This window comes from Fistularia commersonii, chromosome 3 (genome assembly GCF_037954325.1).
Source record: "Fistularia commersonii isolate RoL2024-O1a breed Wild chromosome 3, RoL_Fcom_v1.0, whole genome shotgun sequence".
Lineage (NCBI taxonomy): Eukaryota > Metazoa > Chordata > Actinopteri > Syngnathiformes > Fistulariidae > Fistularia > Fistularia commersonii.
The window spans coordinates 23798691-23823846 of record NC_141286.1 but is presented as its reverse complement, the minus strand read 5'-3'; the positions used below and the strand labels follow the sequence as shown (position 1 = coordinate 23823846).

Sequence of the window (25156 nt, the reverse complement as noted above, 5' to 3'; positions counted from 1 at the left end):
CAAACGATTCCTCTCCTTTGTCCACACTGCAGCAGAGATGAAGATGTGGGAGATTTTGTTGGGATCGAGAAACAAGGAGAGGATCGGAAACAAGTCCACCGGTGGGGACAGCGCATGTTGGATGCTCTTCATATAAAGTCCAACTTAAATGATTTGGACATGGATGGAGGAGGAACGGTGAGGATCGAGGTAGAAGGATGCCGAGGCCCAAATGAAAGACCAGAGAGAAATATGGCTGGAACTAAAGAGAACATGGAGTTGGTTGGTGTGAGAGAAGCTGACGATACCGGTTTCGACACTCGATTACACCAATGTCAACATTGCTTTATTTACACACAGTATTTAACACCCTCTGAATACTTATAGGGAACACGGACTTACAGGGAACACTTCAAAATACAATTAAAAGGTGCTATCATTAATCCAGTACATCTAGGAGATTTTAAAATCTATAATGTGCCTAAATCTAGGGGTTAAGTAAATTTCAACTTAAAATGTGTTTGGGGAATTATAAAAACTCTTAATTTAGTTCATCAGAGATCCTTGTGTGGCAGTTGTCTGGCAGTTTGTTTCCGACATCAAGGCTTTATCAGATATAAAAGAAGGGGTTTTATGGAAAGAAAATAAAGCGTGAAAAGAGAAGTGGAGAAATTTTCCTTCAAATTATAAAATAAGAGTTTCTGTCCAAGCAGTTCCCAGGATTGTTTCAAACTTGAACCAGCAGAGGGCGCTGTTCCCCCTCTCAGTCATGAGTTCACCTTCAGTGCTCGCTGGTTTCGGAGGAAAATTAAAAAGTATTTACAGGATACTGCACGTCACAGCCACATCTTGCCGGATGCGGACCTGGGGACTCCTTCAGATCCAAATTAGCTGTTTCCTTGTTCCATTTCAAAAGGAGACAGTAATAATGGGTTCTCCAGAGGTTGCGTGGCCTCTCTCTGTCTCAGATGACAATGCTGGTGCCGCTGCGAGAGCTCTTGTCCTGAGAGAGACAGACTACCTTAGAGACACTTGAGGTGCAGAAACTTTGGTATGTGTGTGTTCGTGTGTGTGTGTCGCTGCTGTTGCACCTAAAGGAGTGATTGTCTTACGGAGTAGTGCTGGTTCCTCCGCCCTCCGGGTTTATGTCCTGGCTCGTACTCCGTGTAGCTGGGAGGTTTGTCCCCTCGCCGACCCGCCTCCCTCTGATAGCTGTCTTCGTCGTCCGAGCTCCAGGAGCCTCTGGAGCGTCGAGACGCCGGGGGGGAGTAGTTTCCCCTGGAGCGGCTGTCGAAGAGATCATCCCTGGATCGGGAGCGGGGATGGTACATGCCCCCCCGTGCGGCGCTGCGCCCCCTCCCGTCCATGGACTCTTCGCTGTAGCTCCTGGGGATGCCTCGGGAGCGGGGAGGGGAGGGGTAACGCCTCCCCGCCGCGCCAACCCGCTCATCGCGGCGCCCAAAGCCACTGCGGCTGCTCTCGCTGGAGCTCGGGGGGCGAGTCTGGGGCGGCGGCGGTGCCGTTCTACCCTGCTCTCGTATGGGAGGGAGCGTGATCACGCGGCGCTCCATCGGGCCGTCGTCGAGGGCGGAGATCATGCTGGGGGGTCCCGGAGAGAACGGGACGGACACGGGCACGTGCTGGACCGGAGGTGGGACCTGGTGCATGTGGGGCGGGGGATGGGGCTGCGCCTTGAGGGGAGGGAAAAAAAAAAAAAAAGGTGAATATCTGATATCTGGTTGGACGGCTCCAGCAGAGACATTTTTTTCCCTCGCCATTCATTCATCCATTTATCCCGCTCACAGGGTTGCAGTGGGGCAACAGCCAATCAGAGCTCCTGCTGAGTGAGAGGCGGGCTTTTGAGAACAACTTTATTAATCCCGAAGGAAATTGTTGTGCCAGAGTTTCAAGAGTTTTGCCTGGACTGAGCTGCCAATCACAGCCTCACATGAAGAGCCATCCAAACATTCACCCTCTCATTCACACCTATGGACAATTTTCAAACATTCATCCTTCTCCGGGATGTTTCAAACATCTCTCCTCATAGATGTGGCGGAGAGGAACACATACCGGCATGAGAGGGGTGGCCATCTCCATCCCCCTCACCTGGCTCTCCAGGTAGTCAAGCATCTGGTTGGTGCTGGCGGGCGTGTGGTTACCATGGGGATGGACGCTGGGCGCGGGCATGCTGTAGGATGAGGACTGTGGAGGCGGGAGCGGCATGGGCTTCAGGGGGATGCTCTTCCCAGACGCAGATCCTGCAGGGACATGCCCAGGTTGTCATGCGATGTGAGAGTGTGTGTGTGTGTGTGTGTGTGTGTGTGTGTGCGCACGCGTGCTGATACCTGAGTACAGCAGCGGGTTCATCTGGGACGAGGAGACGTGTGTCATCGGAGCGTACACCGGCTGGCCTCCCATCCAGGGCACCATGGCCCTCTGAGCCTCCTTCATCATCCGATGCTGCATGATCGCTGAGAAGACGGAGAGAAAGAATGTGGCTTCACCGTCGCGGAGAACTTCCCAAAGCGCACGACTTCATCAACTGCGCGTGTGTTCACCGGTGGTTATTTTTTGGGGGTACCTTTCTCAGGACAGCAGCACTGCTGCGGGCAGCAGGGGCAGCGGACGTAGCAGCAGCACCTCTGGGGGCAGCACTGGCAGCAGCACACGCCCAGGAGGATGATGAGGAGCAGAGCGCCCAGGATGATGAGGAGCACCGTTAACCAGTCTGAGAGAGGAGACGCGCCGGTTGGAGTCAGGATGGCCGAAATGAAGCGATTTCATTGGACGACAAAGGGGAGCCGGCGTTTCTTACGGTACACGATGAGTTTGACTTCTTTGTCCGAGTCTCCGGACGTGTCTCCGGCAGCGTCGACGGCACAGAAATACACGCCGTTGTCCCACCACATCACCTCGTTGATCACCAGGTCTGCCTCTGCACACACACACACACACACACGAAAAAAAAACCAAATTAAGTCTAAATTTCGTGTGAGGCCTTGACAACTGGTTTGTTCTATCTAAGCTCACAGGGGCTGCAACTAGCTAGGTTTTCTCGTGAAATGTCTATTTAGCCTTTTATCACACACACACACACACACACACACATTAAGACTAACCCTTAATCCCAATTTCGCTGTTGGCCTCGACCAATGGTGTTCTGCATCTATGACAGCTGGCACTATATCTTGCTATGCTTTAAGAGTACAATGCTTCTTTGGCTGTTTCTCGCTCGCTCGCTCGCTTGCTTGCACGCACGCACGCACGCACGCACACACACACACACACACACACACACACACACACACACACACACTTTCTATTGAATAAAGACAGATTAAGTTTAACTGCTCATCCCAGTTTTGCAGTTGGCCTCTACCTTTTGGGCGCCACAACTTGCTAGGCTCTCAAGTAAAACATCTGTATACTGTTTTTTCTCTCTCTCTCTCTCAAACACACATACTTAAAAAGGAGAGATTAAGTCAAACACTTCCCACATCCCAACTTCCCTACAGTCCTCAACCAATTATATTGTCTGATCTAAGATAGTGGGGGCTGCAACTTGCTAGGCTTTAACTGAAACATCTATTTAGCCTTTTCTCATAGACACATGCCAAAAACATTCACACACACATATTAAGACTAACCTTTAATCCCAATTCGACAGTAGGCCTTAAATCTAGCTCCTAATCCCAATTTTGCAGTGGGCCTCGGCCACTGATGTTGCTGGAGCTAAGCTAGTGGGTGTTGCAACTTGCTAGGCTTTCAAGTGAAACATCCATTTAGCCTTTTCTCACACACACGCACACAAATACAGACACACACACTCACACACATGTGCGTTAGGCCAGACAATGTGGGTCCTTCACTTACTGTTTTGGATGGTGATCCTACGCTCGCGGTATTCGGGCCCCAGGATTGGCTCGTTGGACCCTCTCCTCTGGACGACGGTACGAACGGTCCGCTGGCGATCCGGGCAGTCGTTGGCCGGGTCCTGGCCCAGCTGCAACGCCGACTGGTACGCTGGACAGCGCAAAACTCTCATGAGAACAACGAAAAAGGCCTGATACACGGAAAATCTTTCCTGTGAAGCGTCTTTCACGAAGGCAAGCTTTCACGGCTAAAAACCAGATACCAAAATCCAGCTCTCGGTAAAACACAGCCCAGATTGGACAACAATGGCGTGCAGGTGCAAGCATAAGGTTGGATGCACCCGAAAGGAGATTCTGAGGATCTGAGACACCTGGAGTGTGAAATCGCTCACAGATTTACATTTTAAAAAGCGCTAAATGACCTGAGAAGGCGACACAGGACATGAAGAGGTAAAAAATATAAAATAACTGTCCTGATTTCTTTTTTTCACCTATTCAAAATCTCTGGTATTCGTTTTTGCCCAAATAAAGGTTCAAATCTACTGCCCTTTACTGTTATTGTTACGAAATATCTTCCGGTTTTGCATTGTTTTTTAAATTCTGTCACATCTTCTCGATTCCTCTGTGTCTTTGTGGACCATTTACCCCATTGAGGCTCACCCGCTGCTGATTCCCAGCCAATCCCCTCTAATTGAAGGTATTTATTGATTATTTGTCTGTTTAAATGGTGACTTTCCACTCGTGTTTTCTGATAAACTCTTTTTTAAGGTGTTTTGCCTCCAAATAGCTTCCTTGATGGCCGCTTTTTGTCAGACCTAAGCGAGCGGAAAATTCAAAAGCATATCTCAGCTCGTGAAGAGGGTGTCCGGTGGGCTTCCTGACCTGTGGAGTAGTACTCCAGCACGGGGTCCTTGCAGAAGGACTTGAACCTCCAGGTGAGCAGGACATCTGAGGGGTTGGCGGAGGTGGAATAGTCGCAGCGGAGGATCACCGAGGCGAACAAGGTCGTGCTGCGCTCCTGCTGGGGCACGACTACCTGGATACAAACGCACACTGGGAGGGGGGGGGACGCAAACAGGACGATTAGCAATGAGGTGACACTGTCTGCGTGTTTGGAGAAACAGATGCAAGCCAAAAAAAAAAAAATGCAATTTCAGATGAAGGAACCAAAATGGAGAATGGCAAGAATGCGACCGTGAGCGTTTCATTCAGGCCTGTGTGTTGAGGTCAAAGCGGCAGAACCGGAAAAACCTGCGTCGCAGACAAAGACACAGGAAGGGACCCGGGCTTCGGTGAAACTACACGGCAAACACCCGCAAGGCGGAGTGAAACCAGCAACCCCCAACACCACCCAGGAGATATGGAGGTGGGTCGGGGTGGGCGGCTGCTGGAGGCCCTGGGCAGGATCTCCTCAAACACCCATCACAATCAAAATCCCAACAGAAACAGCTGTAGATGTATAAAGAATGGCTGCTGGGTCTGATTTAGGGATATTACATTACATTACATTGCATTTGGCAGACGCTTTTATCCAAAGCAACTTACAATAGAGGACATAGGGACTGCAAATACACTTGCAAATACAAAATGCACAGGAAATATACAGAACAGTAAGCTTGGGTTAGTGAGGTTTTTTTTTTTTTTTTTGACAAAGACGTACACAAACGTACACACACACACACACACTGCATAGCCTAACTTTCTGCCTAACCTGATCTGGGGCATCAGCGCAGTAAATATAGAGGATATAGAGGAACCCTCTTGAGGAGACCTCCTGAGGAACCCCACTGAGAAAACCCCACGACGCACATAGGTTGTTTTTTTTTGTTTGTTTTTGAAAAGTTGCCGACATGGGGTTTTTCAAACGCCGGGAGACGCGGGGAGAAGAGAGTGAAAGTACCTTGGAGTAGAGACGCCAGGAGGATGGCGGCACGGAAACCCGCCATGGCGTCCGGACGCTGCAGACCCCCGGCCGAAGGAAACCGGGAGGACGATCGAAATAAAGCAAATAAATAAAAACAACTCCTCGTAAAATGTGATATCGGGAAAAAAAAAAAAAATTAAACTCCACAGTCAAGAAGGAAGTGGGATTCGGATTCACGCACGGCTCATCTCCTGGTGTGTGTTTTGCGTCTGCGGTCGTCTCCGAGCTCCGCCCCGAAACAGGTGAGCGCATCTCACCCGTCACCGCGCCGTGACGTCACCAGGTAACCGGAACCGCAACCCCCGGTTGTAACGCAACCTGTACGTGAACGCAACCCCGGTTTCGCTCGGTTAGTTCAAATCTAAATGAGGGTTAAGATAAACTCTAGTCATGTAAACAATAGCAAACACACACACACACATAGCACATACATTTATGTGTATTCATCACATTCTGTATGTATATTTATTTCTATCTCTTGTAATGTGTGTCTATAACTATATATACTACTCAAAAAAATAAAGGAAACACTTAAACAACACAATGTATCTCCGAGTCAATCACACGTCTGAAATCAAACTGTCCACTTAGGAAGCAACACTAATTCATTTTGACTCGTTTAGAAGACATTACATCCCAGTTGGATCAGCCTGTAGTGTGTTTTTCCTCTTTAATTTGGAGTTTTGTGTGATTTTGTTGTCAGCACATTCAACTGTGTAAAGAAGAAAATATTGAATAATCAATCAATCAGTTATCATCATTATTTTTCTGGTCATTTAAAATCCCTGCTCTGACCTTTTTGAAGTACAGTCACTCCACAGTTAGAGGGAAATAAATCATTAGCGCCCAGGAGTGTCCTGCATCCTGACTCATCTGTGCCATCAGCGGAAATGATTTGCACAATTCAACACAGGATCTTTGTGTGGGGGTTTTTGTTGTTGTGGGCTGTGTGTGTGTTTTCTCACGAAAACTGTGTGAGCAGGGACATCATAACGTCATTCCTGGGCAGGGATTCACTCATCTGTGCTCGACTAGTCCGTGGGTGGTGGCTGTCTTGATCCATCCCTGTTTACACACACACACACACACACACACACACACACACACACACACACACACACACACACACACACACACACACACACACACACACACACACACACAGTGAAACTAGATGAGTACACGTTTTGCTCAACCAAAATAATCCAAATCCAGCTGCCTTGTGAGAGAGGGTGAAAGTATCACCATAAACATGTATCCATGCTAAAAGTGAATTATCTGCTAAACCTATATTAAGGGTGCAATACGCAAAGCCACCGCGGGGTGGCAGCATTTCACCTTTCCAATCTGAGAACACAAGCGTGTGTAGAAGTGCAAAAACCGTGCAGCTGTTATAGCACCCCCCTATGGAGAGTACTTTACAAGACTTAGCCAAAGAATGCCATTCGGTCGGAATTGCAATTCTTGAATCCCGAAATGAACAAACCGACAGCTAAAAAAATTAAAGCTGCAGCAAAACAGAATTTTCTTGTGTCCGCTGTGCGCATTTGCTCCTGTCACCTGATGTCGGCGTGCACGAGGAATCAAGGGCGACTCCACGCGGCCCGAGCGAGCAGGAAGGCCGGGCCGGCGTGAGCCAGCTGTGTGGCGAAGACAGGCCGCCTGTGGTTTGAAACAATGGACAAAGATGTGAGTCACATTCAACTAGGCATTGTCTCCTTTACAGAAAAGTAGAGTAAACCCCCCCCCACGCTCTCTCACACACACACACACACACACACACACAGATAAACAAACAAAGAGTGGACGAAAGACAGCTCAGAATATAACACTGTTGACTCAGCGCCGATAAGAGAAATACAAAGCTCAATTAAAAGTCATCAAATCGGGGGTGGGTTATCTGACGCACACAGTGCTCGGACAAACACCATTATCTGCAAACTACAACCGCAAACATCGCTGTTCACACATAAAATGGATAAGAGCTCACAAACTAAATCCTCAGAGAGGCCGGTGGCAGTCTGATAGTATCGATAAATGAAAGTTGGCATTTAGCCCCTTTGAGAAATCAGCATCGAATGATCTTTATTTCCAAAAAAACTGTACAAAACATCACCATCTCACCGCCTTATGGGGTTGACGAAAGGCGCAAACACACACTGCCTTGCGCTAACATGATATTTGCGATAAATCTGGTCAAAGGAGCCGGAGGCTGTTAAAGGAAAATAAAAGAAAACGGCTGAAAATTCAACAGAACACTCCCTGTTGTCCGGGGGAAGCGGTGTGAGCGCTCACCGCTTTGGGACAAAAGAAAGCTTTTTAAAGGTTTTTGCATACACTGCATTTTAGTTTCACTGACTTGATGTAAGTTGGTGTATGTGTGTGTGTGTGTGTGTGTTAAATAGTCTTAGGAAGAGCTTCAGTAGGCGTAATCCAGTTAGTGTAGGTTCAGTATACAGCGTTAGTCCACAGTGTTTAGTGTTGCAAACTGAATGTTTTCAGCGACGGCGTCCCGTGCTGATGGCGACTCCGGCCGCCGCTTATTGACGTCCGATCCGACGGCACTGAATGCCCTCATTGTGACGGAGGGGGTCGCCGTAGTTTCTCCGCGGTCCAGGCGTCTCTAAGGCAAGGTCCGTCAGCTCAACGTTGTCCCGGTCCAGGAGCGTGGCAGCGGGTGACGGCAGTGATGAGGTCACCGGGTGGCGGCGTCGCCCCTACGAGCCGATCCGATTGTGTTTCAGCCGCGGGCAAACCAAGTTCCCGCCGTCCTTCGCGCCGTCGGGTTTCGAGGGTCTCTCCGGGTTCGGGGCGAGGGAGGGATGGGGAGGAAGGAGGCGCCGGTCAGACGACGAGGGAGTCCCGGCTGAGGAGCGTGCCCTGCCGGCGACGGGAAGAGCAAAGGTCATCACAAGTGTCATGTCAGAGCGTTCTGTCGTTAGCAGTGAGATTAGACACGCGGGGATTATTGGAACATCGGGAAAAACGTCCATTCAACCTCTCCGGGCGAGAAAACACGGCGTAAATAAATTCAGGCTTCCGTCAGACGCAGAGGGTGGTGATTTTTTTTTTTTTGTGTTGAATTCGGTTTTGGCCCGGGTTGAAGGGGGGGCAGTTATATTGTTACGGAAGGGTGGAGGTTGGATTCAAATAGATTCTCTACCTAGTTTTCATTCTGGTAGCATCTGAACCTGACCTGTCGAGGGCACAACAACAAGAGCAGGACTCAGACCTGATTGGCTGAGAAAGAGTGGGGCAGAAGAACCCCAAAGACAACAAGGTGACCTCGAAAGTACGAGTATGCGCTCCATCGATACCCCAAGTATCTTCCAGTACCTGGAACTAGAAGCTCGTCTGAAATCATGTGGATCTTTCTTTCATCAGTTCCGTCACTTACCTGGAAGGCGTCAATACATCTCTCCAAGCAGCGACTCCATAGTTCAGTGTGTGTTTTAGTAACAGATGAAAAAGTGACACACCACACAAAGAGTCAAGTTACTCACCACCTTCTTGGATTTTTCTCTGGAGTCCTCTCTGTGTCCGGGGTGAAGATGGCCGTGGGGATGAGGGTTGCGGATGCCAGACGGCCGCCCGGACGACCTGTCGGTCCTGCTCCGCTCCGAGTCCGAGTACGGCGGCAGCGAGTCCGCGTCGGGACGCCCGCTGGGGGAGCAGCGCCGGCTGGATTCCCCGCTGCTCTTTTTGGAGCTGCCCTTCGAGGGCGTGTCCGAATCCTCCTCCCCCCTCTTGCCCTGGCCCGTACCCCGCAGCTTGGCCTTACGCTCCAGGAGGTCGTCGAGGAACGTGGCGTCGTAGTCCTTCTCTTGAGAGGAAGACGACGGCGGGCTGAGCCTGGGGGGAGGCGGTACCGGGCGCTCGTCGTCCCAGGTGCCCCTCCTCTTCTTGGGGGATGACAGCGGGCTGATGTTGCGTCCGCTTTTCTTGTTTCGCTTGGGATAATAATCGCCGTCGCTGGCGTCCCCGGCCTCACCCTGCCCGTTGTAACGCTGAGACGGGCCTCGGCGGTCGGAGGCGTACCGGCCGAAATCCAGGGGCTCCATCTCATAGTCGTCCTCTTCCCGTTTCTCCGCCCCTCGGCGTGGACGTTGCCTGTAGGAGGCGGCGAACTCCTCCAGCTCGTCCAGCGAGCCGGTGCGTGTGTGACCGTACGACTTCCTCTGGAGGTGTTCGGAACGCGGGTTCCACCTGCAAGATACGAGTCGATGCTAATGAAGAGCAGAACGCGAGGGAGGCCTGGAGGAAACAGCCGGCGTCTGCAGCCGGGAGGACATCTACCTGTTGGAGTTCTCCTCCTCCTTCAATTGCTGCGGGCGATGTTTACGGATGAGCCGGTGCGACTGCGAGGGCGGTGGAGGATCGTCACTGTGACGGCGCGGCGGGCAGGGGTCGTCCTGGCAGCGGCGGGACTCCGGCGCCGGGTCTTCGCGGTGACGCTGGGGCGATGGAGGATCGTCGCGGTAGCTGGCCGGCTCCGGGCTGCGGTCCTCGCCGTAGCGCTTGGGCTCCGGCTGCGGGTCATGGTCGGGGATGGCCGGGAGGGCCTTCTTCTGGACGTTGCGGAACGTCTGACGGAAGCCGGTTTCTCCATCGTGAAGAGAACTCAGCTCGGACAGGCTGCATGCTGAAATAGAGCAAAATGAATGAATGAATTTTGGTTTGAAAAAAGCTCTTCACAGAATGGATGCAAGAAACAGAGAGAAGCAACTAATGGGAGAAACTGCAAGAGGTGAAAATCAGCTCCAGGATGACGATGATCACATGAACCGCTGGAAAGGGTTGATAACAGATTCAGGTGAGCAGCCATGCAAATCTGCTACTGTAAACAGTCCAGAGACCGAGGAGATGCTGAAGATTTGAAGGTGGGAAGGCATGCCGAAGCCGAAGGATTACATCAGCGTGCTACAGAAGATGACGCCGGGCCTGGAGATGGGCTTAGAGTCTTACAGTGGTGGCTGGTGGACCTGGCAGGGTTGAAGCGAGCCAGCTGGTTCTCAACGTACTGCAGGACCCTGAGGGAATCCTGATCCTGAGGCGTGGGCACGCGGTACGGGTGCCCTAGAGCGTGGAAGGGCACTGGAGATAAACACTGGACCCATCAGTGTTGGGGAACTTCTGCTGTTCAGTTTAGTTTAGTTTATAAACACGGTTTTAACGCGTCGTGCTCGTGTGTCGCAGGATGTTCTCCAGTATTTTTAAAAATTTTAAACAGAATCTACATGATATTTGGAGCGGTGAAACTATACCTGCTGTGAGCTGGCTTCCATCTGAAGGTGGAACGGTAGACACCTTGTCGACCAGGGACGGCGGAGCGATGGGGACCATGGTTGGGACACCGGAGACGAAGTACGGCGGGAACGCAGCCGTCTGAGGGGTGGAGGTGCCCGTCTTTATGCCCTTACCCGCCTCGTACACTGAAGCATCACAGGGGGAGGCTTGACCATCACATCAGCTTTTGAGTAAAATGACGTGTGTGTGTGTGTGTGTGTGCGTGCTGACTTACGGTGCCTGGGGCAGCAGCAAGTGTCTGGGCAGCACCAGCAGCTCACGTAGCAGCAGCAGGAATGCGGGCAGCACTGACACCAACACACCCCGAACAACAGCAGGAATAACACGCTGCCCAGCGCCACGGCCGCCACGAACACCCACTCTGGAAGCACACCGACCACACGTGGCGGGACCCATTAGTACCAACAACTGGATCTCAACTGCAGCACAACTGCAGTTGAAGAAGTTGCTGCCGTGATTTATGGGTGCACGGCATGAATATAATATTATAAGATTAAAAAATTCCACTGGAGGAAATGGATTTAAGACTATGAGTTTGTTCGTCCGAGTCAGAAGATCCGCTGCGTGATGCGAGCAGCATCCGAAGCTGACACAAGTGTTTCGTAAAATCACCTGACTGCTGACATTTACATTTTCAACAGGAAATGCAAAAAATGTTAAAATAAAATCTAATCTCAGTGTGAAGTCTGGTGAAGGAGACACACACGCACATTTTGTGTTTTTCCTCTCCATAAAACAGCGGTTAATTCAAGTGGAGGTTCTGTCTTGAATAAAAACTTCTGCGACCTGAATATAACAAAGCCAGATCTCTTAAGGTCTGAGGCTATATTTTCAATTATTATAAGCATTATGGAACTACGGCTAAGGTGGAGCCAATCTCATGTGGCAGGAAATACTTTCTACCAAAAAGCCTCAGAGAGCTCTTCAAGGACTTGACACCTGAGTCCGTTATAATCTTGATTCACCATCGTGTTGTTCTCCAGTTCATCACCTGACTTCAGTTACACCGTCAATTATTAAATGTCAACATTTGTAAAAAAGAAACACACACACATCAACGTGTGCTCAATAGGATTATTAGTATTAAAAAAAAAAAAGCGTGTGACCTTCAACAAACTGGATGACGATACAGACGGAATATTTTTTGAAAACAAAAACGCTGGCACGGTTGGCATGGTAGCATAGCGGTTAGCGTTCCTGCTTCACAGCAAGAAGGTCTCAGGTAGGACTACAACAGGAGGGGCTTCTCCACCTTGGAAGAACAGTCCAGAATCCAAAAACATGCAGGAGGTTCACCCGAGACCCTAAATCACCCAGACACGTGAACGAGAGGGCGGACGGTTTTATGTGGCCCTGCCATCGACTGGCGACCCTCGGCCAGTGAAAGCAAGGATGGTGCAGGATAAGCTGAGTAGATAATAAATGGATGGATGAAAATAATGCGAAAACAGATAACATGGAAAGTGCTACAAAAAAGCAGGTTGGACTGAATATGTGAATTGCTGCAAAACGTCCGGAACCGAGATCCGCACGCGACAAATGTTTGACATGCACGTCATGGGAAAAAAAAAACTTCTTTTTCCTCTAATTGGAAAGAGAAAAGAAAAACAAAGTCTGGGCGAGCAGTGGCAGTACTGAGCACCGCATCGTCCAAGGGTGCAGACAGGAGGGACACGTTGAGGACGGCTGATAAACTTTATATATCTCCCCCCTGGAGTCTAAGCAGAGGAAGGGGAAGGAGGAGGCAGACAAGGAAGTATTCAACAATATAAAACCAAGGACACACACACACCAGCACACACACACACATACGCACGCGGCACTGCTACAGGAAGGAAAAGTGCAAGTCCCGCTGCACAGTGAGATACCGAAGATTCGGCGCTTACAACAAATCAGCTTGTAATGTGATCTCCTTTACAAACACCAACTTTCCCGCTCGCGCGCCGATTGCAGCACGCACGAAAACACGGACCTCAGAGATAAGCAGAGTTTTTTCTGAGATATTCCACGCTCCCCTCCTCACTCATCTATCATTACCCAGATGGGGTAGGAGTTTCTATTACTGTTGTTTGTATACGTGCACGGTCTTTCATATACTCACTCTATCCGCTGATAACTGTGCTTTCCTGAGTCGGGCCCAAATGATGTGGGATGGCGAGCTCATCACGACCGCAAATAACTTTAATTATCATAATAGCTCAATCTGGAGCGAGAGCGTGAGAACCCGGTTTGAGTTTGTCCGCGGCTCTGCACGGCCTGCTAGCTGCGTGTGTTGGAAAGCGTGAGAAGCGGTTACCGTGACAACACGCTATACAAACAGATGTTAAGAAGTAGAGATTGGGACTAGTGCAGCAAGAAGGAAATCCCGCTTTTACTATTCTACAGCCGCCGAAGCGGATCAACGGCAGCAGGAGGGCGGGTTAGTGTTAGCGAGAGGGGAACCAGGTGAGGTGAGAGGACACAAGATGCCCCTACCTGGCATAATCTTCAAATCAAAGCCTGGCAGGAGATCTTCAGGCGCACCTGAGAAACCTGCAGAGACAGAGCACAGGTGACGAGCAGAGCAGAGGGAGTGAGGCTGGTTTCACCGGGGAGTCACGTATTTGCACAGAGCGTTAACGCTGTAGCCGCATGCATGAAGAGGAAAAAGAAACAAAAACAAAACAGCGTGGACAATAGAGACACAGAGAAGGAGGAGATATAATAAGAGGAGAGAGAGGAGGTGGGCAACATCAGCGTACGGGCATCACTCTGCTCCTCTGAATGGCTTCCCGCCTTCTGAATGGATGCTACCAGCATGATCGAGCTAGCAAGAAAGCTAGGGCTCAACCTGGAGGTGTCAATGTCCATTCTAATTTTGTAGTCCTCCCATGGACTACAAAGATGGCACATAACTGTTCAACGCTGTGTTTAAGTGCAGGGATTAAATATCATTTAAAAGATGAATCTACAACGGAACCCGGACTTGTCAGATACCACATTATTTTTTGCGGGTTTTTCACACAGCAGAATTACGTCTTGGAGGCGCTTTCATGGTCACCTGGCAGTGACGTCAAGCAGAACACTCACTGTTCGCCATTTTGCATCGCCAGCTCGGCTGCCTGTTTTTGACTGCGGCTCGTGAGTAGCTTTCAGCGCATTTTGGATTTTATAATTGATGTTATCTCTTATATGTTGACTTCTGGCGGCCTGGAAACATGATGGAATTCAGTCGGACCTGTGTTTATTTGCTCCGACAGGCCAAGAGAAAGGGTTTGTTATCAAACGTCTCCAATTACGGCAGATGCTTCGAGCCGTCTCAAAAATGCCGGGTGATATTAACCCGTCGGGCAGATCAGTGAAGGGACCTCCAAACAACCAGAGGATCAGGTGTGAACTCCCTATCCAAATACCCATCGCCACGATTACCATACTTCCATGGATATCGTTTACAAAAACACAAAAAACGCACCGTCATTCGTGGTTTGGACGCCCAACGGTCGAGATTCAACTTCTGCCCTCCAGATGCCAGAGTAGTTTGTCAAACCTGGAGGTTGTGTCGTTTAAATACCAACGAGACTCCGGGTTGGATACGATACTTCTGCGAACCAAACACCGTGCAGAACTGTTTGTGCTCTGATTTGGCAGTAAAATTAGCATACATTCATTTAACAGTATAATTTATGCGAATGTGTTAACATTTTTTACTCCAGTTGGAATTAAAGCTGGTGTTAAAAGTGTCGGTATCCTCGCTGACATGTTGAACCAGAGCCCACCTAAGTTATTTTCACTGTTACTGAGGGAAAGCAGCGTCACGCTGCGTGTGATCACGCCGAAAGCCAAGGACAGGTGAAGAGGCTGGAAAGAGCGACGTCGGCGGGTGCTGCGCTTTGACAGCCGATATTGGTGCGGAAGAGTCGAGCCGCCAGAGACGAGGGTTGGGGAAGCGAAGCGCAGACCGGGCAGTCTTGGCCCCGGGCTCACGGACCACATACCTTTCTCAGAGTCTTTCTGTGAGGCTAAACGCAGCCTCTGCAGGATTTGAAAGACAAAGAAAGCTGCTCAGCGCTTTGGGACGCAGCAGAATCCTAGCATGAACTCAGACAGAGGCCCGGCTGCTGAGATTTACAGTGAGTTGCACTCATACGTGAACGCCAAACCTCTCCACTCGGCATCTGCTACTTTGTTTTTCTCACTCCCTTCTGCTCGGGCGGCGAAACACAAATGATTTGTAACATTCCAGCAATTCCTGTGTTTGTCCAGAAAGCTGGTGATTCAAAACCACTTTCTGTCACGTACATGCCGGCGTTGCCAGGCGTACGTTCAAGTATGAGCAGGATGACCGTGAAGTACCTTCTATCTGCTCTGAAGACCCAAAGACCCATGAGGTGCTGCAGGAGTTTGTCTTGTTAGATGACTGGAGTCACCATTGTGAGGTTATGTGCTGTGACCGCTGCTCCAGACCAAGCTACCTGACGCAGACTACAGAATTATCAGCCCCTTTCACACTGTAGGAATTTCCTGCAGTTCCTAGAACTGTTTCTTCATGCATTTGGACAGCAGAGGAACCAGGGACTATGGACGTCCAAGGACGCTGTAGCTCTTTTTTTGTTTCATTAGGAAGTGATGAGAAATATGTGCTTGGTAAAACTCACAAGCCACGTCCACAACCGGACACCTCTTATAGAGCGCAATTTTTTGAAACTATTGTTATCTGGCAACAATTGTCAGGAGCAGTAAAAAAAACCAAGTGGTTCCAGCTCCTCTGGCCTGCTATGCCACAGATGAATCTCCAGGTTCTGCAGAGAAACGTCAACATTTCGGCCAAAATAAGCAGAGTTAGCAAACAGCAAGGTTCTCCACACCCTTCACTGCCCGCAGTGCAGAGAAGACAAAAACACCTCCAGCCGTCTGATAATCCATTGTTATTATTCCCGCCACATAGAACATAAATGCTATGTCAGCTTCAGTCTCCATGTCTTCTTCCTCTTCTGTGCGGCAGTTTGTTTTTGAGCGTAGTGTTTCAGGTGTGTGTCGCAGATGCTTGCGTCACACTGGTCCCTACCCTGGTCCCTCACCGCCTGAGGGAAAGATAAACTAAAAAGTCCCCAGAACGATATTGAAGCTGGACATTCCTCAGACCTTTTCGGTTCGAACGTGGCTATGTTACTACAACGGTACTCGCTGACAGCAGGAAGTGTCCAAAAGCGCCCACTTTTGGGATTGATTACATTTCTATTTTAAAGGTCACTTTGACCCCGACCTTTGGTAACAGAAACATACTTTGCATTAAACATGAAGAATTTTGCTTGACGTGCGAGTAAGTATTGGATGAAGGAGCCCCTTCCCAGACGGACAAAACATGAACGGCACTGTTCAGCCTCTTGGCCGATGGGTGAAAAGAAATTCAAGTCCAGTTGCCACGACAGAAGATTTCAACAGGAATGAAAAAAAAAATAATGCAATCATGAAACTGAAAGTCAGGTGATGTCTCTTGCTGTGTCGCTCCACCGCTTCTCCTCCGCACCATTAAACCGTCCACGTCTTCCTATCTGTGAGGTCATCTTCCCAAACCACAAAAGAGCCCTGAACCACTCAGCAGCCCCCTCCTGTTGTTATGGAAACACAAGTGGCTCTATACAGAGTCCGGGCGACGGACGACGGGCTGCGTGACGCCATGTTTTCAGCCTCTTATCGCAGGTTACGGAACCGCCGCCAAACACGCCAGGCATCCTCGATTTACCTGCAGAATATTTGTGTCTTTCGTGAGCGGAGACCCACTCACACAGCCAAGCAAACATCTGTGTTTCAAAGCCTTTGGAAATTTGACAAAGCCTCTGTTTGTGAGTTTGGTGCGTTGAAACCTGTGTGAGTTTTTACGCGTACGCGTACGTGCACCTCGGCGCGTCACAGCCTCTCAGCGCCACTGTCGGATAAAATAAACGACTCACACTCTCTTACACACACGGTCTTAAAACAGCACATCAGAATGCTAAACACTTGGCGTGCTCGGGTATTTGCACTCCAGTAGCGGCGTTTCAAACCCCTGTGAATACAGTAACAACATACATAGCGAGGGTGCGCAGTTGCTATGACGACAGATTAGACCAGACAGCCCAAGGAGTTTTACCCGTTGTTATAAATCAGCCCATTAATGAGGCTGCATTGTTCCGACCGTCGTGAATAGGTCACATTATGAATGCGGCGTTGTGTAACGGCGACTTGAAGGTAAATCAGGTCTGAATTGTTTTCGCACTTTAACAGGTTGAGAGGAACGTAAGAACGTGGTGGAATTTCCTGAGAAAATAGTTCCTGAGATAACGCCCGAAAAACAGTTTACATTTGTGAAAGCTCAGAGAGAAGTTCAACAACGACCTGCAAATCTGCATTGGTCCACGCCAAATCTGGAGTATTGGTCGAATGCACCTTGGGACACACAATTTTTTTGCTGCCACCCACTATTACATGTCATAACTCTTTGAATTTGTCTTCAAGCTGTTGCACAGGAGAACGTGGCGGCTCACCCAGAACCAGCAGCTCCACCGACACCTCGTTCTGACCCTCCAGATCATCGGCGATAACCACTTTGCAGGTGTAAACGCCGCTGTCTCCCCACTGGACCTCTCCGATGCGCAGGTCTGCGTCTGCGGGGGATTAGAAACAAGAGGCATTAAAAGTACATAAAAGAATATAAAGCGGTCATCAATATAAAATAACTTTCTTCTGTCCTTCCTGGTGGGCTGTCAAGTTATCAAAGAAATGAGGTTTTCAGACAGTCCTGCAGATCATCACTCAAATGTAGCTTAACTTCACAACCCAAAAGCACGAGACAATGCCAGGCCGCCAAATCCACTGTGAGGTAGTCAGACGAATTAAAACAGCAGGCAGGAAATGGGTTGTATAATTCATTTCCTTTTCCTGTTTGCCAAGGATGGGGGCGGAGAGACGCGATGGCGAGCCTGCGCCACCGCGACCAGGCTCTTCCCCCGTTTGCGGCTTGCAATGCGGGATGGTCTGCGTCGCCAGCGTGATTTACGGAGCGCCAGACTTCCCAGGGCACGCTGGGAAGATACTTTAGTGTCCGGGCGTCAAATCACAACACCACGAGAGGGAGATGTGAAATATGAAATAACAACTAAGAGGAGATATAGCATGGGTGGTTGAGACTCAAAAGGAAAACATAAATAAGAGCCGGACACTGAAGCACATCGGGAGAGAGGAGAGGTCAGGATGAATGAGAGGGCGCCGTGAAGAACTATTTCTTTTGTCTGTGTTCCTGGAAAAGGAGGACAGGGCCGACTCTTCAGCCAGCGCTCCATAAATCTGAGTGCGGCAAACATGTCTTCGAAAACACACACACACACACACACACATATCTCATTCCCTTCAAAGCTGAGTGTAAGTGTGGGAATGGAAAGGAATTCAGGTCGGAAAACTCACACATACATCAGTATGTATGTGTGAGCTTAAATCAAGGGTCGCTGCTTCTGTGTGATTGACAACATGCATCACATCCAGCTTCATCTTTTATATGTTTATTAAATTATTAAATCTAACTAACCTCGAGAAGGAAGAAACGTTAAATTACATGTTTCCGCTTTTTCCTGATATCTGTAAGCAACTGATTAATCAAGATAAGTATTTTGCGAAAGATTTCAATTGATAAAAACAATCACAAGTTCATACGGTGAAACCTTGACTGTCAAGCGCATCATCTTAGGCGTTTTCCCAGACGCTAGCCGTCGCTCAGTGGATTTTTTTGTTTTGTGATAAGAGCCCAAATCTTATCAAGCGAGATTTTTTGTGAAGTGGTGTTTACAAACAGAGGGTGTATCCCCGCCGCTTGGTCCTTTAAAAAGGAGAAGTGGCATTCACTTCATGGCTTAATTTAGTTCAGCGACAAAATTTAGCATCGCACGCAAGTTACATTTAGCCACACGTTGTAGCATTAAGTGTGGAGCAAGTAAGTTAAGTGCGAGAGCATCAGTGACGTGCGGTGAGGTTCATGGCTGGTGAGGCCCGCCTACCATGAGGCAGGAGAACTGTGTGCCTCACTTAGTAGCTCTTCACAGCACAAGAAACTCGTAACACACATGCAGTTGTAGCCAAAAAACACCATAGATTGGAAATGTAGTTCATATAGCAAGTGTTGAAAAATTTAAATAGCAACATACAGAGAGACAGCGATACAGTGTTAGTACAGAGCACGGTGTCATTGCGCATTCTAGGTTGAGGCTCAACAGTCCGCGGCCTCACCGCATGTCTCGCCTCAGTATTTCAACAGTAAATGTGAAAATCCAGCGATTTTGAGTAAAAACTTTGAATCTAAAACTGGTGAAGTTAAATGAAAAATGCATTTATAGTATAACAATTTCATTCTTTTTTTCATTTTACATTTTTTCTTTCCAAGATTGGCAAATGAGGCACGTCCTCTACTGCCTCCCATCACTGCACGTCACCACAGAGCATAAAATGACAAACTCCCCCAACCTCCTGCACCGCTGCCAGCCTCTTCATCCAATCTTCAAGGTAAATATATCTAATCAAACCACGTGATTTCTCCACATTTCTCTGAGGAAGATCCTCAGCATCATGGACAGTGTTCAGAGCTCTTTCAGCCGTGGACTGATACCACCGAGGAGCTCCACTGAACGCAACAGGAGGTCTTTCCTACCTGAGGCTATTAGACTTTCTAATTCCTCTCCCCTGAGCTGCAGGGAATCTTAAAATCTTAAACCTTAAAAAAAAATCCCACCCACTTACTGTAAATTGTAATAATTTATCTGTATATATGAGATGAGATGGGAGACGAGAACAACTTTATTTACCCCGAAGGAAATTGTTGTGCCAGAGTTTCAAGTAAAAACATAACAGTAATAGATAATAGTAGACAGGAGGAAGAATAAGAAATACAATGAAATATAGATTGTCTTAACTGTTAACTACAAAGATTTGAAGATTCCCTGCGGCTGAGGAAAGAGGAATTAAAATTAAAATTAAATTAAATTAAATGTTCATAACTGTGCAAATTTCATTTCATAGAAGCTACATGTGCAATATTTTTTCATACCCTTGTGCACTCCTTATCTTTCACTTGGTACTATAGACCTTAAGACACTTTATAGTCTTCACTTGTTACTTATGACACTTTATAGTTTATTTGTATTTCTTATTCTCCTTTTTTTTTTACAGTTTATACAATTTTCTACAATTTATTATTGTTATGTTTTTCTTGTAACTCTGGCACAGCAATTTTCTTCGGGATAAATAAAGTTGTTCTTATTCTCATTCTCTTTTATTGTGTATGATTATTTTTTAAAAATTACATTTTTATTATTTAGGAGGTAACATAATCGGGGGGCTGGAATTGTTTCGATTCATTCTAGGGAGGAAATTTGATTCCTTTGAATCGTAGCTCAGGTTTTGGAACCAATTATCAAATCAAATTCAACTTGCAGGTCAAGGTATCAATGTGCTAAAATGATAAAAAAGTATTCAGCCTCGTACTTTGAAAGAACCCATCCCGTCTCCGACGTTATCCCAGGTGCAACTCATTTTCCTGCTGACCCTCACATTTGAGATGGCTTACCATTTGCACCATCTGCAGCCGGTGAGGCCGGACTCGTCTTCTGACGACAGCGGGAAAGAGCAGCAGGAGCTGTTTTATTTGAAAAGAATAAGAAAGAAAGAGAAAAGAGTCGCCAGTTCCTTACTGTTGATGATAGAGATGTCTCTGTTTTTGTAGTACTCTGAGAGCGTGAAGGAGGCCCCTGACATGGAGGCCACGGTCCGGACTGTGCGGCTGCTGTCGGAGCAGTCGAGGTAGCTCGGCGTCATCCCGGTGTCGTACCCTCCCCCGTTGGCCGCCGTCAGCCCGCCGCCCCCAACGACTCCACTCAGGCTGCTGGCGATGCTGAATGAGTCCCTTGTGTGATCGCGGCAGTACGACTTGTAGACCCACTGCACGATGGGCGTCTGCGTCGACACGCTGGTGTACTGACAGGGCAGCACCACCGACTGGAAAAGCACGCTGTACTTCTTCTCGTCCCTCCCGAATATGTGGACGCCCGAACAGCGGCCGGGGAAGGTAGCTGCGGACACACACACACACACATGCAGATAATCAGCATCAGTGGTGAGGTGCTACCGAAGGAAAGGTCAAAAAACAAATGAAAAAAAAACATGGAGTGTCGGTAGAGGTGAAGGAGTGACGATGGGGACAAAGCAAAGCAGCGCTGGCCTGGATGTAAACACTAGCGCCCAGAAGGGATCACGGTAATAACCGTCGGTGTGTTTGGAAGGGGATTTGGTTGCTGCAACCTCAGACGGCAATGCGCATTGAGTCACACTCTGGGCTGTAAATATACACCTGCTCCGGTGCGAACCTGTCGGAAAACGACTGGATGACAGCAGGAACGCGGTGCAGACGGGTAGGATTTAGAGAAAACAGAACACGGTCGCGTTAAACCATAGGATCTGCTCGCGTTCGGGCTGCCGATTACACGTTTGAAGTGTGAGACTCCGAGTCACATGATGACCTGGTGGTCAAACCCTCCAGTTTACTTCGTATGTGTGTGTGTACAGCAGCGCTCACTGCTGTGCTGACACACACACATACACAGAAACATCTGTGTATGCTACTGTTGTTGAGTGTTTCTCAGTGGGAGGTGACACTGGATTGAACCAGCGAACCCAGTGTAAGACAGGAATCCAGAAAGGTCCTGGGAGGTTCTTTCTTTCTCTTGTTCTGAGAGAACCTGAAAGAACTCCCTCAGCTGGTGACCACAGATCCGGCTCTGCAAAAACACCACCAGCAATGGATCAGTCACCAGGTGTCCTTCGGTATTTCTAAAGCTTTTAATTGAAGAAAAAGAAATATAATAACGACAAATTGAAGCGCTATCGAACTCTAATGCCTTTCCCGACCTGTGCATTTCATAGGTAATGATATAACTTTGATTCACACAGAATTATCTTAACTCTTATCACCATCACTGTGCAGCCGCATTTCCGCAAAGCAAACCGAACGCTGCATATCTTTCGACCGGTGGGGCCGGTAGGGTTCGGTTTCCCTCGTGGGGGGAACCTAGGCTTTATTATGTTTTTGCTGGATCCACCTCCTCGGGCAAAGATGAAAGTTGGAGGAGGGTGATGGCGGGGAGTTAGCGACCGTTGTAATATTGCAAGAGAGGCCGTGCCCAGGAATCTCGGAGGTGGGTGTGGTATATTTGAAAAGAACACCATGAAACTACAAACAGAACTACTGTGTTACAATCTAGCGATGCTGATGCCTTGTCACTTTATGAAATTATGTTTAACCTCAAATGACCTTCTCCCAGTTTTTTTTTCTTGCCGTAAATGGCTGAAGAAATGTTTTGACTCATCCAACACTCAGCGGCACTTTCCTAACTTTGCTGACGATTACATTTTTTTTCTGTCAGATCAGTATATCAGTCCCTCATGACTTTTTGTGCCAGTTACCGGCATCGTGCAGGGCAGACACACTTTGCAGTGTGTTCAACCGTAATACACACATTCAGTACAACTTCACACTCACGTTATTTAAATACATTATATCTGGAATAACAAAGTGAATGGGACTTCTTTTTTTATGGTCCAGCAACACATGGATGTTTTAAAAAGTGCTTTGATTTCAATACACACAGTGATGTTTCCCTGCCAACAAGGTATTTTGACCTTTTACTGCACAAACAATAAACAGATTTAAATAATAACTGGGCATGCTGCGTTCAAGGGCGCCTTGGATTTTTACTTGCTTACTTGGTGAGGAGTCCGTTAAACTAAATCTTTTTATTTCAAAGTAAAAAATTGTTATTTGGCAATTGCTGTGATGGAAATAGTTCTTCGGGGGATCAATATAAACTCCCTTTTTCTCTTATACTTTAACAAAACCTTTTTTTTTGTTCACAATTTGCCTTTTCAAAGCACGGAAAGGCAAAATGATTTAATTTCCGTTTGTTCTTTGAACCCGGTCTGGGTTATGTGCCGTATATGTTTTCGTCAAACATAATAATTGTGTAAAAGTTGCCAATAGTATGAAAAACACGGGCAGAAACGACGACTTGGGAAAAAGGGAAAAAGAGTTAAAGTTAAAAAGAGAAAAATCCTGAAAAGTAGCTTCGGGCGGTTCTGGAGCTCCTCCGGGAGGAAACACTGACACTTGCTAGTAGTCGCAAAATTAATGGTTTTTTACGTCGTGAAGAAAACTTTAAAGTTACTTCACCCGAATTCAACTTAAAATACGAAATAAAACAAAAGTACTGTAAGTTTTGAGGGTTTTTTTTTCCTCCAGTGGGAGAGTTTTGGCTAAAAGTTAGCAAAGTCTCCCAAGTAACAACCTGCCGGAGCTCAAAGTGGATTCCATCTTCTTTTCCCGTTTCTTACCTGCAAGAAAAACGGCCAAAATCCACCACCTCGGCGTCCAAAACCTCCCCCAGACCCTGCGGGAGATATTCATGACGGATAGTCTGACGAAGAGTCCCTCTTTTCTCTTTCGTTTCATCCCTTTTGGAGTGACTTGTTGGTCCTTTGCGAGGATCCCGTTGAATGGCAAATAACGGGACCGCTACGCTCCAGGCGGCGGGAGCAGCGTCAAGCTTCCCGAAGAAAGCCTTACTACTTCCGGTATATTCTTTCACAAATAAAAGCACGGTTCGTTTTATTATGTTTAATTTTATTCATCTAATTTTCTCAATGACTAACAGTGATTCGACCGAAATTTACCTTTATAAAATCATTAGCGTGTCTATGGTTTATCCGTGGCTCAGTCATGAGCTAAAACATAAAAACAAAAATCGTGTTCCATTTCAAAGCTGTGATCTGATGTTGTGTCGCACTAAAAAAGGCAGGTAATTAAAACATACAATGCTTATTTTCAATTATTTCAATAATTGAAATTGTTTTTAACGGTTATCTTAAATCTGGGGTCACTATTTATTTTGAAGTGCATGTGATTCCATATCCGGTGACTGAAAGGCCTCATTTCTCAATTTTAATCTAAGACTTCAGTGTCAAGATGTTGGAAGTAAAGCAAAGGATTTTATGAATTATTAAATTCTCATGATTTTTTAACAGTCCTACAGCATGAGTCCATTTTCCTCTTTTACTTTCTGCGTTTCCAAGTTCTGACTGGCATTTCAAGCCCCAACACTTGTGAGGTCAAGTACATTTGACTGTAAATTCCTCTGGAGGCGTTGATGTTTATTTGTCAAGAACTTATTATCATGGTTTAAAATTTAAATGTAATAACAATAAAAAGCTGAATGGTGAGACAATCTTAAATAAAATTACATAAATCATGATGCATTGGTTAAATGTCTTTTTAGACAGTCAGCAAAACATGCACACATGGAGAAAAAAAGAAACACTAACAAGTTTTTATAAAAAATAAATAAAAAATATATACATATTTAATTTTTATGCACGGGCTAACTAGGTATCACGTAAAATGGACAAAATGAAAATTGAGATTTAAATATTTGAATTTTTTGGCACTTTAACAACTTGGTGACATAATAAGGATATTGAATTCAGAAACAGCATTCAGGTCCTAAGCCAGCTGGAGAGGCCAAAATTGTCCGGTCTTGTAATCTTCTGACCATGAAAACAACACGTGTGAAAATGATCTTGATTTGGAGCCGGCGACCGCTCGACGGAGCCCAAACAAACGCCCCACCAGACGCCGGGGTCAAAAAAAAACGCATTTTGCTCTAAACAGTGGGAAAGCACCACCTGTACAATGGATGACAGAGTCTTCTTCAACCCCAAACATTCTGTCTCACAGCCTTGACATCGAGAATGCGACCAAACCGGTCGCGGAGATACATTCCCCCCCTTTTTAGGACGTCGCATCGGGCCCAAACCACAAAAACTCAGGTGGTGAATCACATCTGTAGATGAATCCATTGTTATTCACCTGGACTTCAACTATACTCACCGTACAACATAACAATACACCTTTTCATGTGTACCAACCAAGACAGCTGCTTGAGAAGCCTAATGGATTCGCTATGTCTTCCGAACATTCATGGATTGGACTTTCATCGATGTGTCTTAGGCGGCGTCGCCACCATGA

General features: G+C 47.5%; 2 protein-coding genes across 5 annotated transcripts; both read right to left on the bottom strand.

The window, feature by feature from the left end:
- Positions 1–299: 299 nt before the first annotated feature.
- On the bottom strand, positions 300–5968 carry LOC147235930 (immunoglobulin-like domain-containing receptor 1). The gene is made up of 9 exons (XM_086144308.1): positions 5752–5968; positions 4734–4904; positions 3853–4002; positions 2795–2914; positions 2561–2707; positions 2325–2450; positions 2050–2237; positions 1092–1670; positions 300–982 (listed from the first exon to the last, which is right to left on the bottom strand). The coding sequence occupies exons 1-9, from the start codon at positions 5795–5797 to the stop codon at positions 944–946; spliced, it is 1566 nt and encodes a 521-aa protein (XP_086000434.1). The 5' UTR covers positions 5798–5968; the 3' UTR covers positions 300–943.
- Positions 5818–23610, bottom strand: LOC147235929 (uncharacterized). Of its 4 annotated transcripts, XR_015105950.1 has the most exons (12): positions 23467–23610; positions 20775–21152; positions 17586–17705; positions 13558–13614; positions 11297–11443; positions 11040–11207; positions 10741–10869; positions 10072–10417; positions 9279–9981; positions 8939–8971; positions 7336–8655; positions 5818–6840 (listed from the first exon to the last, which is right to left on the bottom strand). XR_015105950.1 is itself a non-coding variant. In XM_086144303.1 (10 exons), the coding sequence occupies exons 1-10, from the start codon at positions 23582–23584 to the stop codon at positions 8620–8622; spliced, it is 2202 nt and encodes a 733-aa protein (XP_086000429.1). In that variant the 5' UTR covers positions 23585–23610; the 3' UTR covers positions 8483–8619. The 4 variants fall into 4 exon arrangements, 3 of the variants coding, with proteins under 3 accessions (XP_086000429.1, XP_086000431.1, XP_086000430.1); XM_086144303.1 differs by lacking the exons at positions 5818–6840; positions 8939–8971 and having other exon boundaries at positions 8483–8655; XM_086144305.1 differs by lacking the exons at positions 5818–6840; positions 8939–8971; positions 10741–10869 and having other exon boundaries at positions 8483–8655.
- Positions 23611–25156: the final 1546 nt, after the last annotated feature.